This window comes from Lytechinus pictus, chromosome 2, assembly GCF_037042905.1.
Source record: "Lytechinus pictus isolate F3 Inbred chromosome 2, Lp3.0, whole genome shotgun sequence".
NCBI lineage: Eukaryota > Metazoa > Echinodermata > Echinoidea > Temnopleuroida > Toxopneustidae > Lytechinus > Lytechinus pictus.
Window position 1 is genome coordinate 62,737,484 of NC_087246.1, and position 16,566 is coordinate 62,754,049.

The 16,566-nt window shown below is 34.2% G+C and overlaps 1 protein-coding gene across 2 annotated transcripts; it reads right to left on the reverse strand.

Moving 5' to 3' along the window:
- Positions 1 to 625: 625 nt before the first annotated feature.
- Positions 626 to 11,332, reverse strand: LOC129269963 (mitochondrial import inner membrane translocase subunit Tim21-like). 2 transcript variants are annotated; one of them, XM_064095361.1, is made up of 9 exons: positions 11,073 to 11,332; positions 10,273 to 10,431; positions 9,544 to 9,734; positions 8,218 to 8,347; positions 7,222 to 7,284; positions 6,559 to 6,656; positions 4,347 to 4,420; positions 3,104 to 3,203; positions 626 to 2,425 (listed from the first exon to the last, which is right to left on the reverse strand). In XM_064095361.1, exons 3-9 carry the CDS (start codon positions 9,703 to 9,705, stop codon positions 2,336 to 2,338), a joined length of 717 nt encoding a protein of 238 aa, XP_063951431.1. In that variant the 5' UTR covers positions 9,706 to 9,734; positions 10,273 to 10,431; positions 11,073 to 11,332; the 3' UTR covers positions 626 to 2,335. The 2 variants fall into 2 exon arrangements, with proteins under 2 accessions (XP_063951431.1, XP_054763380.2); XM_054907405.2 differs by lacking the exon at positions 10,273 to 10,431.
- Between the last annotated feature and the right edge of the window lie 5,234 nt (positions 11,333 to 16,566).

Sequence of the window (16,566 nt, forward strand, 5' to 3'; positions counted from 1 at the left end):
ATCTCTTATCTTCCACATTCTCATCTCTCGCTTCCCTTTTCTCCATCTCTCATCTGCATGGTATCTCTTTTCTCTCCTTTTTAAAATCTCTTTCCCCTATTTTTCCAACCCCACTCTTCTTGCAATTCTTCCTCTTAAAAAAACATTGTTAGGTAACAGGAAAGGTGAAAGTAATGCAAAGCATGAATGGGGTGTCATACAGAGCCATGCATGTGAATTGAAGAATTAACAAGAATTTGGTTCTTGATTATACTGCAATCTGTAAACACATATATTACAGGAAGCTCCCCTAAGAATCATCCGAGCATTGTATGAATTGTGACCATTGATCTGTGAAATACTTATTTTTACTAAAAAGTTGTGAGAATGTGTCAAATTGTCTTGTATTTAGGTTTTCATGGAATTTGGTCAATGTGAGATCATTTTTAATAAATTTTATACTACATGGAACAATCCAATAGCTACCACTTTCTCATCTCTCCTTCTCTTGCCCTCTTTTACTTCTCTATTCCTTTCTCTCTCTCTTGCACCTCTGTGTCACCCCCTCCCGCTCGTGTCTCATCCCCCCTCTCCTTTCCACTCTTTCCCTGCTGAATACACAAAGAGTAAATGCATTTCATGGGTCTATTGTCTTAATATTTTTATGAATATAAAACAATTTGATTGCTATAAAATGGTATACACTCTTTCAAAAATTTGAGTTACACCACAATTCATTTTCATTTTACATCAGATGAAGATGGACATATCAGTGCATGGTTTTCACATTTGAAATTACAAAAAAAAGTATTGAATTATCATGTTAACAAAATAGAGAAAAGGGGTATAAGCAGACATAATATAATTTGAATAATTTTTTTTATAGAATTAGAATCGGTGTTCATTGAAAATAGAAACTTTGCTCCATCGTTCCTTTAATACATGAAATAACTAAAATATATTTTTTTGTTTGATTGTTAATTGCTGATCCAAAGGGAAAGCAAACTGCAAACTAATGATATTTAGGTACATGGCAAGTGCAAGAGCTGCCCCCTCTAATTTTGTCACTATAGATCTCCTAAACAGCTCTGCTAATTTGGGTTTAACATAGATTTCAGCAGTTTCATTATATTAGCACTCATGACAATTATTTTGTTCAAGAACTTCATCCACTGTGCTGCACTCAACCCAGGTGAGGTAAACAGGACCTGGCACGATTCATTATTTGAAATGCTTGGGTGCTTTGAAAGGCTGACGGGATTAGGCCAGGGTGATAATGTTGTTTGACATCCATAACTTTCATAAGATCTGATATGTTTCCAACCTCGACAATAATTTACAGTCTTTCTTTGGGGGTCATTTCTTCACATCTTTGTCTTTTGTGCTATCACATGAATCACTTTTTCTTTACCAAGATTAGATTTCTCTCTTAGCTATGAAAATATCAATGGTGAAATGACTGAGCCAACATGGCTGCAGTTGTATGTCCCATTTCTACCCTACATAAATAGTTATGCTATGTAATGGGGGAGAGAGTTACTACTCGCTATGTTGTTATACACAGGCATGACCAGAAAATCCAAGAAAAAAGGGGGGAACTTTTCCTGGTTAAGATGAGATGTGCGAGTGGTGCATTTAGGGTGTCAAACTCATCAAAATGTTTACAATATGTTTTGAAGGAAAAAAAGGCAAAAAATGAAGGGAAAAGGGGAAGTAAATGGAACTACACGTAGAGGGTGTTCCTTGATTTGGGGCAATAAGAGGGTAAAATGAACACAGAAATATGAAAATATGTGAAATGGGTATCAGTTTGACAAATGAAAAAAAAATTAATGATTCGAAGTGAAGTGGTTTTGAAACCTGTGGTCAAGCATACATGTGTACAAAAATATTGAGCAGCCCAACCTGCTACCTCCCCCAGGACTGCCAATAGGTAGTTTTTACATTTACTACAGAGAAACTATCTACAACGCATTGATTCCTTTGAAAATGCGATTAAAATCACAATGGAGAGCTGAGAGGCTTTTGTCGAAATTGGTAGACTGGGACAGCAGATCATCTGAAGATTTGCACCAGACAAATAATTGCAATTATGTTGTTGTCCAGAGTCAAGAGATTCCGATGCTGTCCCGGTCCACCAATTTTCGACAAAAGCCTCTCAGCTCTCCACTGTGATTTGACTTGCATTTTCAAAGAAATTGGTGCATTGTAGAGTTTCCCTGTAGAAAATGCAAAAGGTCTGGATTGTCTTATAAAAAGAAACTGGAAGACATTTCATGCTAATGCACATCCACATTTTTAAAAAACATTTTTTGTACGGTGGGACTTTCCCAAACTTGACCATTGTCCTCTTGTCTTATCTGTTATCTTCGAGAATGATTGTTCGTTTGGGATGGCCGTCCAGTTCAACAAACAGATACCTGTACTCATATCGGCCACTCTCATTCTGCAATTGAAAAAAAACATACAAAATATATGAATAACCCTTTCTGTCACTTGTCACGTCACTAGCTTAAGAGCATTATAACTTTTCACGTAGAGTAGAAAAAAGAAAACGGGTCATTTCAGAAGGATCAAAGGAAGATTCCACATACATGTATACAGTACTGCTGACAAAAGCAAGCAACTGTAATTTTATTTCAAAATTGACTTTTTCCCTTGAACTGGGGCATTTCATGTATGCTCTACATGATGCTGAAGGAAATGGAGTCGCGTAGCCCCCAATTTCTGAAATATACACATTTCAAAAGCAAGTAACTGTATATACTTACACATAAAACAATTAAAAATTTTCCTCATTTACTAAGAAACACATTTCACGGAGTTGCTTCCTTATGTCAGTGAGTGGACAGCAGTATAAGGGTAAGATGTACTACTTGATGGAATCACCCCCAACGCCAAGCACTTGAGAATTCTGGATATATGATTGTTTTTAATTTAGCCCTAAAACAGAAGAAAGATTTTGATGGGGGGGGGGTGAATCAATCAGCCATTGAAGTCAATCACATGAATGTTGATACATTAAAGTGGAATGAATGCCCCCAAAAGCCCAACTTTATTGGCACTAAATATGAATTATGTTGATCATTTTTTTCAAGGGTAATTTCCATATATGACTATTTACCTGTTTCATCTCTAGGTGTACAGTAGCTTTCCTCTCTGGTCCTTCTAAATAGAATTTCATTCTCATGAAGTTAACACCCTCCTGTGAATACTCAAGATGGCTGCCAAACAAATAAAATAAAAAATAGATGGATTCTCGACTGCACATAGTCAAACTTATACCTCCGTAAATGCCAGATCTACAATATATTACATACCAACTTGTAAAAGTTTAAAATGACTTCTATGACCTTTGAGTTTTTGACCCCAAAATCAATGAATATGAGCTTATTTTTGCTATTAATAATACTAATAATAAAAGTTACATTTCATACTTTGGTTTCTAAGCACTTTACATTTTAATTATTATTACCCCAGTCATAGGATACATCACTGTTCCACACATATAGTGCATCATCTCAACTCCCTGGGGAGTATCCTGGCCAGCCAACCGTTTATCTGTGCACCAATGCCAATCTAATCACATTGACTTTCACATCCTACCGGGTACCCATTTAACACCTGGGTGGAGAGTTGGCTCCTTTTCTTGACTTGAAAAAGGATATAGAAATCAGTTCCAAGATGAAGTCATTGGTTAAGTCCTTGAACTTTTGCTTTACCCAAGATGCCCTGCGATTCCATTTTGAAACTAATTCGATCTCTCTTTTTCAAGTTGAGAAAAGGAATCCAAAAGAATAATTCAGTTCATAATCATTGCTTCTATTACTTATTCTTGATTTATCTGTTTGCATAAATGCATTTTTATGCCTATAAGAATGATGATTTTTGTAACTGGTACAAAGTATAAACAGTGATAATCTAACATCAATTGAAATTTCCAGAAATGGACCTGAATGAAAGGAGTCTTCTTTCTTGGCAGTTTTCAACGGAGTAGAAATACTGGACAATGGATGTTAAAAATGCAGTTAAATAATTTATAAAATAAACATAATGACTCTGGGCCCCATCTTACAAAGAGTTGCAATTGATCCGATCAATCACAACTATGGACGGCCAGCAACGTCAATACCTAAAATGCAAATTTGTTTAAAATATTTTCTAGATATAATGTACATTCATACTCATTCTCTTGAAGATTCAGTGTGATTCTCATTGTTAACTAAGGAGATTGTGCAAATTTCCTGCAGAAAAATTATGGTATGGATGGATTTCCACACAGTTGAGATTGATTGGATCAATCGTAACCCTTTCTAAGATGGGGCCCTGGTCTAAGAATGATATTCAGAGGGTGATTTGAATCTCACCTTACATGCCGTCTACGTTTCCTCCTAGTCATTTCTCCATACCCTTTGATGGGTGTTCCCAGTGCATCTTGAATCTGTTAAGATATAGAACCGGAAAGTGTACATGTGGGACAAAGCAACAATTTAGGAAATACACAAGGGTGTTTTTTGCCCTCACGATGACCCTAATTGCCCCTAAATTTCCCCCAACATTTCCCATAAAATAAAAAGCTTTGGGGTGACCATCTTTTTTAGATTCACCCCAAGATCTCCAATATCTACCATAAACAATATTCAAGAATATCTCAAAATTCAAAATTCTACATAATGCAGAATAATAGTTGCGTTACAATGTAGCTGGTTGCACAAATAAAAGTAGCACTTGAAATGAAAGAACTAGTCCCTAATGTGGAAAAAAATAGTCAAGTAAAGATTAGAATCATTTATATCCCAGTATTTATTAAAGAGCCATCACACCTGGCTATTCTAGTCATTGTATGCATATATATTATTATATCCTACACAGAGTAAATCCTGTATAGTGATTGGTTCAAGTAGCATCATGTGACTGAATATATTTCAACTATGATGTTGCGTGACGTCAGACCTCGATATATTTTTGGATATATCGAGGTCTGACGTCATTATTTCGCAAAACTGGATATCTAGCTAAACTCTCGGGCGCACCGGCCAGCGCGCTCTCTCTCCCGGGCAAGTCCAGCGATGCGTCGGCGCAGGCACTAATGATCTTGCGTTGCGCTGAGCGCGGTGGCTCGGAGAAAAGTAGGTAATTCAACTCAAGTAACCGGACTTTGCAAGCTCAACACATAGATTTTGGTTGTAAATTATCAAAAGTAGGATATAAAAACAAATATACCAGGCGTTTCATTCGAAAGCATAGTGGGAATTATTAATCATCGGTTGGACTGGCAAAACTACTATATTTCCCTCGGGGCTTCGCCCCTCGGGAAAAATAGTAATTGCCAGACCAACCTCGGATAAATAATTCCACTATACTTTCTCAAAGCCTGATATATTTGTTTATTATTAAGATAATAATTTATTCATATTATAATTTGTCTTACAATTAATTTCTGACAAAGCACAATTATTACAACAAGAATCTTATTATATAAACAAACATACTTAACTCTATTACTTTGCCTTTTAAGTATAGGTTTTATGACAAAAAAATATTTAGGCCTTTATCCCAGCATTGCTACTTTACACATTAGTTAGTAGCTGTACTTTTTATCATCAAATAACTTTGATCTTTTCTTTTTCATCCTACATAGGAGAGGTGATCCACAATTCAATGCTTTTATTATGTTCAACTTGATTCCATTGTGTAACCACTGGTCTAGACTTCATTGATAGTAGCCAATAATAAATTCATGCACTTATATGTACATCCAAGGAATACTCAACTGCTGTTTCTTTTATAGGAGAATGTTTCATGCAGACTTATTATAACAAATGCACAATTTCTAATCGATTTTAATATCAACCAATAAAATTCATTTGTTTCAGTTGCCTCAATCTGTTATTGCAAATTTGTTATTTAACAAGTTTTATGATGAAATGGGCCAAAGATGCTTTCTTAATTAGCAACAATAAGCAACTTCGGAAAATAGACTTGAGCAAGAATGAAAGAAACCTCATTATTAATAACTGCACTCAGAAGAGAGTTTCACCCTAGGACTACCGCATTCTTCACTTGGAAATATATTTCTCACTTCTTTTGTTAACAGACATTGGGCCATCAAACTCGGAATGACATTTCAACTATTTCTGTATCAAGCACTAAAAAAGCTGGTTATTTTATACATGTATTTCTAAAATCAATGTTAGCTATCAATAGCAGGATTCAAAACTGTATTATAGTGTAGAGCTTTAGACTGCGCCTTAGACCATGAAAAACTGAAGGTACAATCAAGTGTCATACAGACTTAATACTTCTGCCCTAAAACAATTCTACACCTCTGTTTCACTCTGTTTGTTTACATTTTGCTCATGTGCTATTTGAATACATGCATCAAGGAATTGTGATGTCATATATTTGCTAACTAGTGCATATGAAATTTTGCATGCCAATATGATTCTATATCAAATTACAAATTTCCTGTAAAATACTTTTGTCTTGATTTTTATTTTCATCCGACCACTACACGTACACTACTATTTATTTCAATGCCATTTTGTTTTCTTTTCTGAAGTCCATTAGTATACATACCTCTACATTATTTTTACACGATTTATAGGCCTTTGTGTAAATACCATTAGGACTATCTGATGAGAAGAGCTCTTTCCCCAATGTGTAAAACATTAGCCCTGTCACAGAAAAATAAAACAAAAACAATGTCAATGACTGAATAAAGACAGGAATGCTCTTGAGGATCAAACAAAGTCAGAAAATCATCTAGAATTACCATTTTCTCCATGAAAATGGCTAGAAATATATTGGAAAAGTCTGAATTCAGACTTTAGTCTGGAAAATGGCATCCCGGATAAAGAAATCAAGTATTAACACTGTATAACTTCTCAACTCTAAATTAGATACAAACACACAAATTAAGTCACTCCTCCCTTTTTCAAAATACCGGTACCATGACTTTTTAACAAAAATGTATTGTATATATGCTTAAACTTATTGACCAAATTCTATGTGAAAATTACATTAAGGCATATCTATTACTTTTTAAAAGTCACGAGGGTAATTTTGGGAATCAGTTATCTATCAGATGATTTAAAAATGTGTGTCTTTCCACGATGTCTACACTGTAAAATCCATGAAGTCCATTCAAAATTTGAAATAGACATTTTCCCATCAAAATGTATCTTCAAATATATGGTGAATATATTGCTGGGATGGACTTGCCCTGTGAATTAAATTTACCTGTGATTCCAACACCCAAGACAATGATACCTGCATAAGATGCATCCTTGGATGTCTGTGCAACTGAAAAAAAAAAATGAGTTGGAGGAGAAATTTTACATACAATTATAAGGCAATTCTAAATTGTTAAAATTTACCATATTTTAATAAATATTTGTCCAATCATATCAATGTGATTTTCGTTAATAAAAAAAGATATCTGGGCAAAATTTGTACAAAATCTAAACCAAAATGTGCTTGAATGCAAATTACCGTATCTTATGAATAACTAACATATACAGTGAATGAAGGAAGAGGTAAAAAAATTTGACTGATGATAAATTGGTGGTACAATGCCATTTAAAACTTAAACCAAAAATAATCCACAACATACATCATATTATCAAAGATTGACATCAAATTTTGGCCCAAGAGTTTTGCAACAGAACTTGTTCTAGAATGCATTCAGTCAACAGAAAAAGCAAGTTTCAAAAAGCTGTTCGTAAGTTCTAGTACACACAATATATATTGATCGACTGGTAACCTAGTCTTGTGCTAAATGTGATACCAATATTCCTTTTTTTCTTAGTGAGAATGAATTTTCTGTGTTCCTAATCAAATATTAACAAATTATGAATTTAGCTTTCAGATGCTTTCAATGCAAAAAAAGACAAGCAATAATAACCTACAAATATCAACTTTCAGTATTAATAGTTGATACGAATCAAAGTGATTGCCGCACAAGAAAAGGCCATAAAAAATATGTTAAGTCTGCATAACTTAGAAACAGCTTTGTAAAATGGCGCTCAGGTCTTGTTTCATAAAATGTGTTCCACCACCATGTGACCATCAGCAGCAGCAGCGGCATCGTTGTCGTCGTCGTCATCATCATTTGATTTAGCAAAACAAATTGTTTAACATTAGGACACAAATTAATTTATAAAAAAGGATATAATCACAATTTTGAGAAATTGAGATTCCCATGAACACGTGAAGTTGTCAAGAATGGGTATTTACCTCTCTTTCCTAAAGTTAATTGTTGTCCATCTGAGCCTGTCTTTCTCTCTGTCACAGCTTTTCTCTGTTGAGTGCCCCTCGTAGTAGTAGAGAACCATCGATGACAGATCACATTCTGATCTGGAAACTTCTATCGTAAAGGATCATTAATGGAAAATGATAACAGAAGCATTATTTTCTTTACTACAAATATATTTAAAGAGCTAGATAAAAAGCTAAAAATCACATGAGAAAACTTCAACACTATCAAATGCAAAGAGGTAAAAAAAGTTGAGCTAAAATCACAATTAGGTCTACATCTATGTCCATGATTCGAGACAAGACACCCTCATCCGGTTGCTGACCAAGATTTGATGAGAACCACCACAGAGGCAAACACAAATTAGTGTTACAGACTTTAAAAATTTGAAATAATTTCAGGGCAAGGCCAATTTCCACATTTTTGTATGATCACACAAATGTGGAATGAAAAAAGGCCAATGAGAGAGGAATCAAGGCCAGTCAAGAGGGCACCCATGACCATGGCCTTAGAATAACAAGCCTGGGTGTTATATTTTAAGGTATATCATAAAGAGATTTGTCTTGTTATTCATACATTTTTCCAGCAATAAGATGGAAAAAGGGGTTGCTTCAATATGAAATTTTGGACCTAATGTTCAATTCTATTTAAAATTTATGATCAGACAAAAATTTGAATATTTATTCCTGCCTGTCCTTTCCACTCCGGTGCTCAAAATAAAATGAAATCTAATAAAGGTATAGTGAAAGCATGTAAATACATCCCAAATAGATGTGAAAGATGGAAAAGTTGTGAAAGATGGAAAATAAGTATTGTGTAAATCAAATACAAGACAAACAATTAGGATGATTTCTTTTTCTCAATGTATATTCATAGTCCCAGCGATGCAATTTTATAGTAATTTGTAAATTCACAAAAAAATATTATAATGCAATAATTTTACAAATTTTTCACCAATTTTTTTCCTTTCTGAGAACCAATCAAAATATTTTATACAATGTTTTTTTTACTACAACCTGAAGAAACAGGAATTGGAGAGTAACCCAAAATCAATACACATTTTAATTTTTAAGACACATCTGAGGGTTGATAGGCCTATCCCTTCCCTTTTTAGAATCAACTAACTATTAATGTATATTGCCAATTCAAGATGAGCACAGACTTGGTGATCTTTTTTTATAATATTCAAGTACTATATCCGTTGGACTTCTACATGATTATTCATAATTTTGTTCAGCAACCTGCTTTTTCTCATATTTCTGCTTGAACCTCAGATTTCATTTTACTACCAGGTTTGGATAAATTACCTGCCTCACACAATATGGCCTAGTAGGGGTGAATTGTCGATATGGACTCTGCCATTTATCCACTGAAGGCCTCGTACTGCATAATGTGCACCTCTGTATCACTCTGTATGACAGTGAGGTCAAGATGTATTGCGTCCCTCTGATACTCAATTCATTCAACATCTTCAATCTGTGCTTTGCTCATTTGACTCCTGTGGCAAAATAAGAATAGGCTAATGGTTTTAAATAATATAATGGAAAAATATAAAATGCAATTTGACCATCTAGCTCAAAACTGTATGATGGGGGGACCTAAAGTTACGCACTTTGTTTACAAATGATAAAAACTTTGCTCATCTTAATATTTGGACAAATAATCTTTCACTTATTTGTGGTCAATATTATAGAGATCCTTAACCAAGAAAAACTCACTAAATACGAAAATCCCGCCTTGTTTTTCGAATGGAGAAGGGGTCCTAAAGCTACGCACTTGATTTATCATGCAAAGAAATAATATTTCCTGTGCCGAAATTTCTAAAATATGTTCCTATTATTATAGGAAAATACAAAATTAAAGTGAATACTGAATATAACTCTAAAATTCCAAACAGTTGCTGGATTCCTCTGCATTTAGTGATATATTGCACCCTCTCTGTAGAAAAAATTGAATAGGAAATGTTTGTCACTGGGGTAGATTGGGGTCTCAATAGTAATCTTAATAAAATGTGGAAACAGAAATTATGCACTTACTACGATTATATGGATGAATGTCTATCGTGACACACAAATCCCAGGCCCAGGACACACAATCCCGGACACAAAATCCCGGGCCCAGGCCCACTTCGCGGGCCGGAGCTCCCTTTACTCTTCGGGACTTTAGTCAGACTTAGTATTCAGGGATGAATCAAACTTTGTTTCCAACAATAAAGAAAAAAAAACAAGAGTAGTATTTTTAAATGATTATTCTCTCATAGAATAAAATACCCCCCCAAAAAAAAAAAATAATGTGAGTGATGTCATATCGTCACCTATAAAATCTGAAATGAAATGTCAAAAAAAAATTGTATTTGGAATTGGATACAAATTTTCAGCTTCATTTATATTATATGCTTGTCTGATTCTTAAATAATCTTTTTATTCAAATTAGTATAAACTCAAATTTTATGACATAAGTCATAAATCAGAATATATGATCATAGCAATAGAAATACAATGGCCAATACAATCAACTGACAGATAAAATCTTTCCAAATGTGCCGAAGCATGAAGCAGTAGCTGCTAGCTGCTCGAGCCACAAGTGCAACCCGCAGAGTCACATTACCATGCCGAAGCTCCGGCGGCAATAGACATGGCAAAGACGCTGACAACCGCGAGCGCTTGCGACACAAAACAGAACGAATTAAACGTCTTTCAAAACATCGTGGGTCTCACAATTACGGTACCAATCGTGATTCAAATTAATACACAGATATTTTTGCAAATATTTCATCGACTTGGAATGATCAAAATTATAAACATCAATGATATGAGTGAATAAAAAAAGTGCTTACTTTCACTGGAGTTTCCATTTTGTCTACAGCAGACATACCGTATAACCGCCAGAACTCGTACACCTTTTCAATAAAGGTCGCATAAAATGTATTTACGGTGTTTCTGGCTTACATTCTTGGGCTTGCGATGTAGCCGAAATTCTAAGCTTTCCATAGGTGCCGTCCGATTTGGATTTTCTGGGGAAAGTTTCGGGTGGCGCGGCGATCGCCGAAGGCTTCGAGCCTGCCAGAATTCGTACACCTCATGCCAGAATTCGAACACCAGATGGCGCAATACAATTTGCCTGTTGATGATCGCGCGATCATATCCCCCTCGCTCTGTGATAATTAAATGATTGGTTTGTTGTTAATTCATTGTTTATTGACTTAATTCACCTCTTTATCTATTTCCATGTAGTTATTTTTTAATTTCTTCAACTATTTATACATTAAATCATAAATTTCATTGTTTGAATGAGTTTCTGCTACATTTAATTTATATTTCAATTTTAGAATAATTTCAGTCATATCACTTACTTTTATTTTGAGTTTTGTGCATATAGATTTTCTAATTTGTTTATTTAGAAAAATGAGAATGGATACATTTATTTGCAATAGCTTTTTTATGTATTCCTCTCAATTACTATTCTTCTATGACTTATAAAATTATTAATATTGTTATTGATTCATTATCATATTTTTATATCTATTGTCATTTTCATTATTGTCATTCTTAAAATAATATTTACTATTATCAATGTTATCAATATCATCACCATCATTGGCATCTTCTTTCATATGGGCCTATATCATTTGTGTTATTATTACTTATTATCACATTGGTATAATTTCTCTCTGCCAGTATATGAACTTATTTCATGGAGTAATTCATGTAGGGAATATATTTTGGAGGATATAACCACAATGCATGTCTGTTGTCTCGCTACTTTTATTGAGGCAAGTAGGAGTATTTCAGTTTTTTTTTTTATATTCATATTGAGATTTAACATTATTGATTTATTGATTTCCATATATCACTTACCGGTACTTGATTTCTGTGTTTTATTGCAGGTTTCTTGGTTCATCTAAAGAAGTGCGAAATAGAAGTTTACCACTTACCTTAGCACACTCTGCATGGGCGCTCAATTCCGATTGCATAATAAAATATAACTTACTGATGATATATATATCGATCACTCTTGCCTTATTATCGATTCCTTTATCTCCAAAAACATAACAGAAACTATACAGTAAATACAATAATAACTAAATAAAAAATACATGTAATAGTAAATAAAAAAATGAATAAATAAATACACAAAATTGAAAAAGATCATAAGTAATTTTTATTTGTTTTATCAACTTAAATAAATAAATAAATAAAAATAAAAATGAATAAATGAATTATAAATATAAAAAAATCATAAAATATATTCATAAAGCACTTTTAATGGTTTCATCAACTTCAATAAATTACTTATGAGCATTAATGCATTAATTATAATATAATAACACAAAGACATTTATCATGTCCCAAAATGAGATTTAAAAATTGTTTTTAGTGATCATAGACTGTCAATCATTTTTTTTTAAGAAAGAAAGATGAGACAACCAAATAAAAGTAATTGTTATATCATGCAGGGAATAATTTTGCTTACATATTCGAATAGCATTTTGGTCATAATTTAGCTCTCAACTAAGTAATGTACAGTCCTATATGTAAAAATATGCTTTACGAAAGAATTTATGCGTAGCAGTCTTTAAAAAGTGTGGAGCAAATTGCGATGCGATACCAGGAAAATTATTGCCTGTCATGCATCATTTCAGTAGACATTTTTTTTCCTTGATCACTGCAGCCCTTATTTTTATTCTTGATCCATTCTGTATCTTATACTTATTAATTAAGCAGAATAAATATTTCTACAATGATGAAATGCTGTAATCATAAATGAAACATATTTATTTTGAGACCAATCATTTATGGATTAGCAAAATCAAAATCATAATTGTATCGCTTATATACTATGCAATAAAAAGCACAATGAGTATGAATGATGTAGTCTTTTTCAATTCAAAATCTTTTGCGTTCATCTTTCAATCAGTCTCAGTTGTGAAACAGTGAAAGCATTATTAATCATATGATCACTGTGAAACTGTTCATTAAAAACAAATAAACTTTCCATATTAACAGTAAAAGCATCTTTTTCTACATTTCAAAGTATATGTATAACCGCAGAGAACATTGATGGCTAGGTATAGCCTATCCACAGAAGACATCTTTATGGACTTGGTAGGCCTACAGATCTTCTTGTAAATATGACAATAAATCCACCTCTATAGTATAGGAGAGAAAGAGAGAATATCATGTTATAAAAGTGCAGGAAAGTATACAACGGGGGGGGGGGGGGGGGGGTTCAATGAGTCGTGGCTGTGAAAATAACAATTACCCCCTGATAGAATAAAGGGATAAAATGAGGAAAAAAAGGGAAATAAGAAAAGGAGCTTAAGAGAACATGTATTAGTTGAGTTATTAGTCCTGTAATTTTTAGAAATAGTTAATATTAAAATCTTCATTCCATCAAAATAGGGCATTGTCCATGGCATACAAATTAAAAGTGGTTGCAAGGGGGGGGGGGTGGCATTATGGGGCATTCCCCAGTTGTCCCCTGATAATTTAAAATAAATAAACCTGGAAAAACGTGTTTAGTAAATTGTAATGTGCTTTTGCCAAACTTGGCCCCAAATATATCTTTGAAACCAACCCCCCCCCCCCCCCACTTGCCTCCTAGTCAAAATCTTGGTGCTGCCGTTGCATATTGGATATACTGTTCATACATAGCCTGCATGCCCACAGTGAGCAAAATACCCAGCCTAGAATGTAGAGAAAGAAAAAAATGGATTCGGTCCTGGCCATACCATCACAGAAAAAGGTAAGAATGTTCGAGATAATGATTATAATTTTAATATAAAGTAATGACAAAAGTAATGTCACAATGATAATGATGACAACAATAGCAACATGTAGATGAAATTATATATCAATCATAGTCAAGGTCTCAAGGATCCGTGGGGTGGTTCTCGATATATGACCAAAATTAGATATTGGATCAAAATAATTTAATATTAGGGAGAATCGCCCGATAAAGAAATATTAAAAATGAAAAATAGGGGTATTCTGACCAAAAAGGTCTGTATATGAAGGATAAAAAATCACCCGATCTATACAAAAATAAATAAAAGGAAACGGTTGAAAAATTATAATAAAAAGGAAACCCTCCCACGGGCGTAAATCTGTCCCCAAAGGTAGGGGGACCTGACCCCCCCCCCAAAAAAAAAAGGTTATCACCCAAAATGTAAGGTCTTTTTAACCCCCCAAAAATTAACAACCCCCCCAAAAAAAAATCACCCAAAATATAATGTAAGGTCATTTAAAAAAATGACAAGCAAAGAAAAAAAAGGTTATCACCCAAAATGTAAGGTCTTTTTAACCCCCCCCCCAACAAAAAATTTAACAACCCCCCCCCCCAAAAAAAAAAAGGTTATCACCAAAAGTATAATGTAAGGTCATTTAAAAAAAATGGCAAGCAAAAAAAAAAAGATCACTCAAAATGTAAGGTACTTTTAACAGAAAGATTTGACATGGGCGTAAATCTGTCCCCAAAGGTAGGGGGACCTGACCCCCCCCCCCAAAAAAAAAGTTATCACCCAAAATGTTAGGTCTTTTTAACCCCCCAAAAATTAACAACCCCCCCCAAAAAAAAAAAATCCCCCAAAATATAATGTAAGGTCATTAAAAAAATGACAAGCAAAGAAAAAAAAAGGTTATCACCCAAAATGTAAGGCCTTTTTAACCCCCCCCCAAAAAAAAAATTAACAACCCCCCCCCCAAAAAAAAAGGTCATCACCAAAAGTATAATGTAAGGTTATTTAAAAAAAAATGGCAAGCAAAAAAAAAGTGTTATCACCCAAAATGTAATGTTATTTTAACAGAAAAATTTTACAAGCAAAAAAAAGGGGGGGTTCACCCAAAATGTAAGGTCATTTTAAATCCTTAGTATTTGCCACCCCCCCCCAAAAAAAAAGACTAAATAAATAATAAAATATGTGTATTATAATGGGCAAATTAACACACAAGAAAAAAGCATTTGGTCAAAAAATAAAAGAAAACAAATTGATATCAAAAGAAAAGAGATCATAATTAATGCTTGATAAAGACTAGTCTACCATTAATTAATTACGTGTTGAAGTGCAAATATCAATAAATCGGGGTGTTCGAGTTCTGGCATGAAAAAATTGTCATGTTGGTGTCATCTTTTTCCCCTTCTGAAACGAAAATTATCCGTAATTACGAGATGCCCTGACGAACACCGAGCCGACGTAAGAAGCACTTTCGGAATATTGTATATTTTTTGGTCAACTTCTTCCAATTTTATTAAAAAAGGTGAAATTTCCGTAAAAATACTGATTACGGGCACCCCGTAGAAAATCGTGAATAAGATCAACCGCTACTCAAATTGTGAAGTAAAAAGACTAGTTTTTGCAAAGTTTAATTATCGTTTTCGATGCTTATCGCGCATGTTTGCAAAGGCACGATCGTGGCCTACCCGGCAGTAGCCCCGTTGCGTATTGTCATTCCCCGATAAGCGTTTGCGCTGGCAATGAAAGGCGCACTGACGCAGCCGCTGGCAGTTGAGCCAGGTGTTCGAGTTCTGGTCGGTATACGGTACCGATCATATCGCGATATACCGTATTAGCAGCTGATATCGGCGCATCCTCGTTCGAGGTTATTTAATCTTAAAAAACTCTGGCAACTTGAAAAAAGTTTGCCAGACTTTTTTGCCATGAAATTTTGACCGAATTTGAAACTATGGCGTTCGCCAAAGTTTTTCTTTGGCAAAAAAAAGTTTGGCAAAATTTTTATGCACCGGGCCCCTGAGTAGATGACAAATATTCATTAGGGGGGCTGATGATGTCACATCTCCACTTTCCGTTTTCTTATGTTATTACATAAAATCATATTTTTTTCATTATTTCATACTTGTGTGAATAATATGTCTCCCTTATAATGAAATAAGTTGCAGCAATTAAAATCCAATGCACTAAATCAATTGTCAATCCAATTTTTCTAGTTCTTGGAGGAAAAAATTTGAATAAACCTAATTTCATATAATAAAATACAAAAGAACAAGTGGAGATGTGACATCATCAGCCCACCAAATGAATATTCATGATGACTGTTTTCACAAAATACTGCTTACCTTTAAAATTCAATAACTTTGTTATGTTATCAGTGAATTCTACTCTATTAAGCTATACATACTTTCAGCCCGGACCATCCCATTAACGTCCCATGTAAGTGCCCCCCCCCCCCCCCGGGCTTAACGTTAGAACTCCCAAAACCCCATTACCATTTTAATGGCCCTGACCATAAAAGACCATCCCTCAATGAATACACCCCTTATAATCAGAGAAAGTTTGATAGACAGTAGCCTGTAAACCAATCAGAGCAACTTTA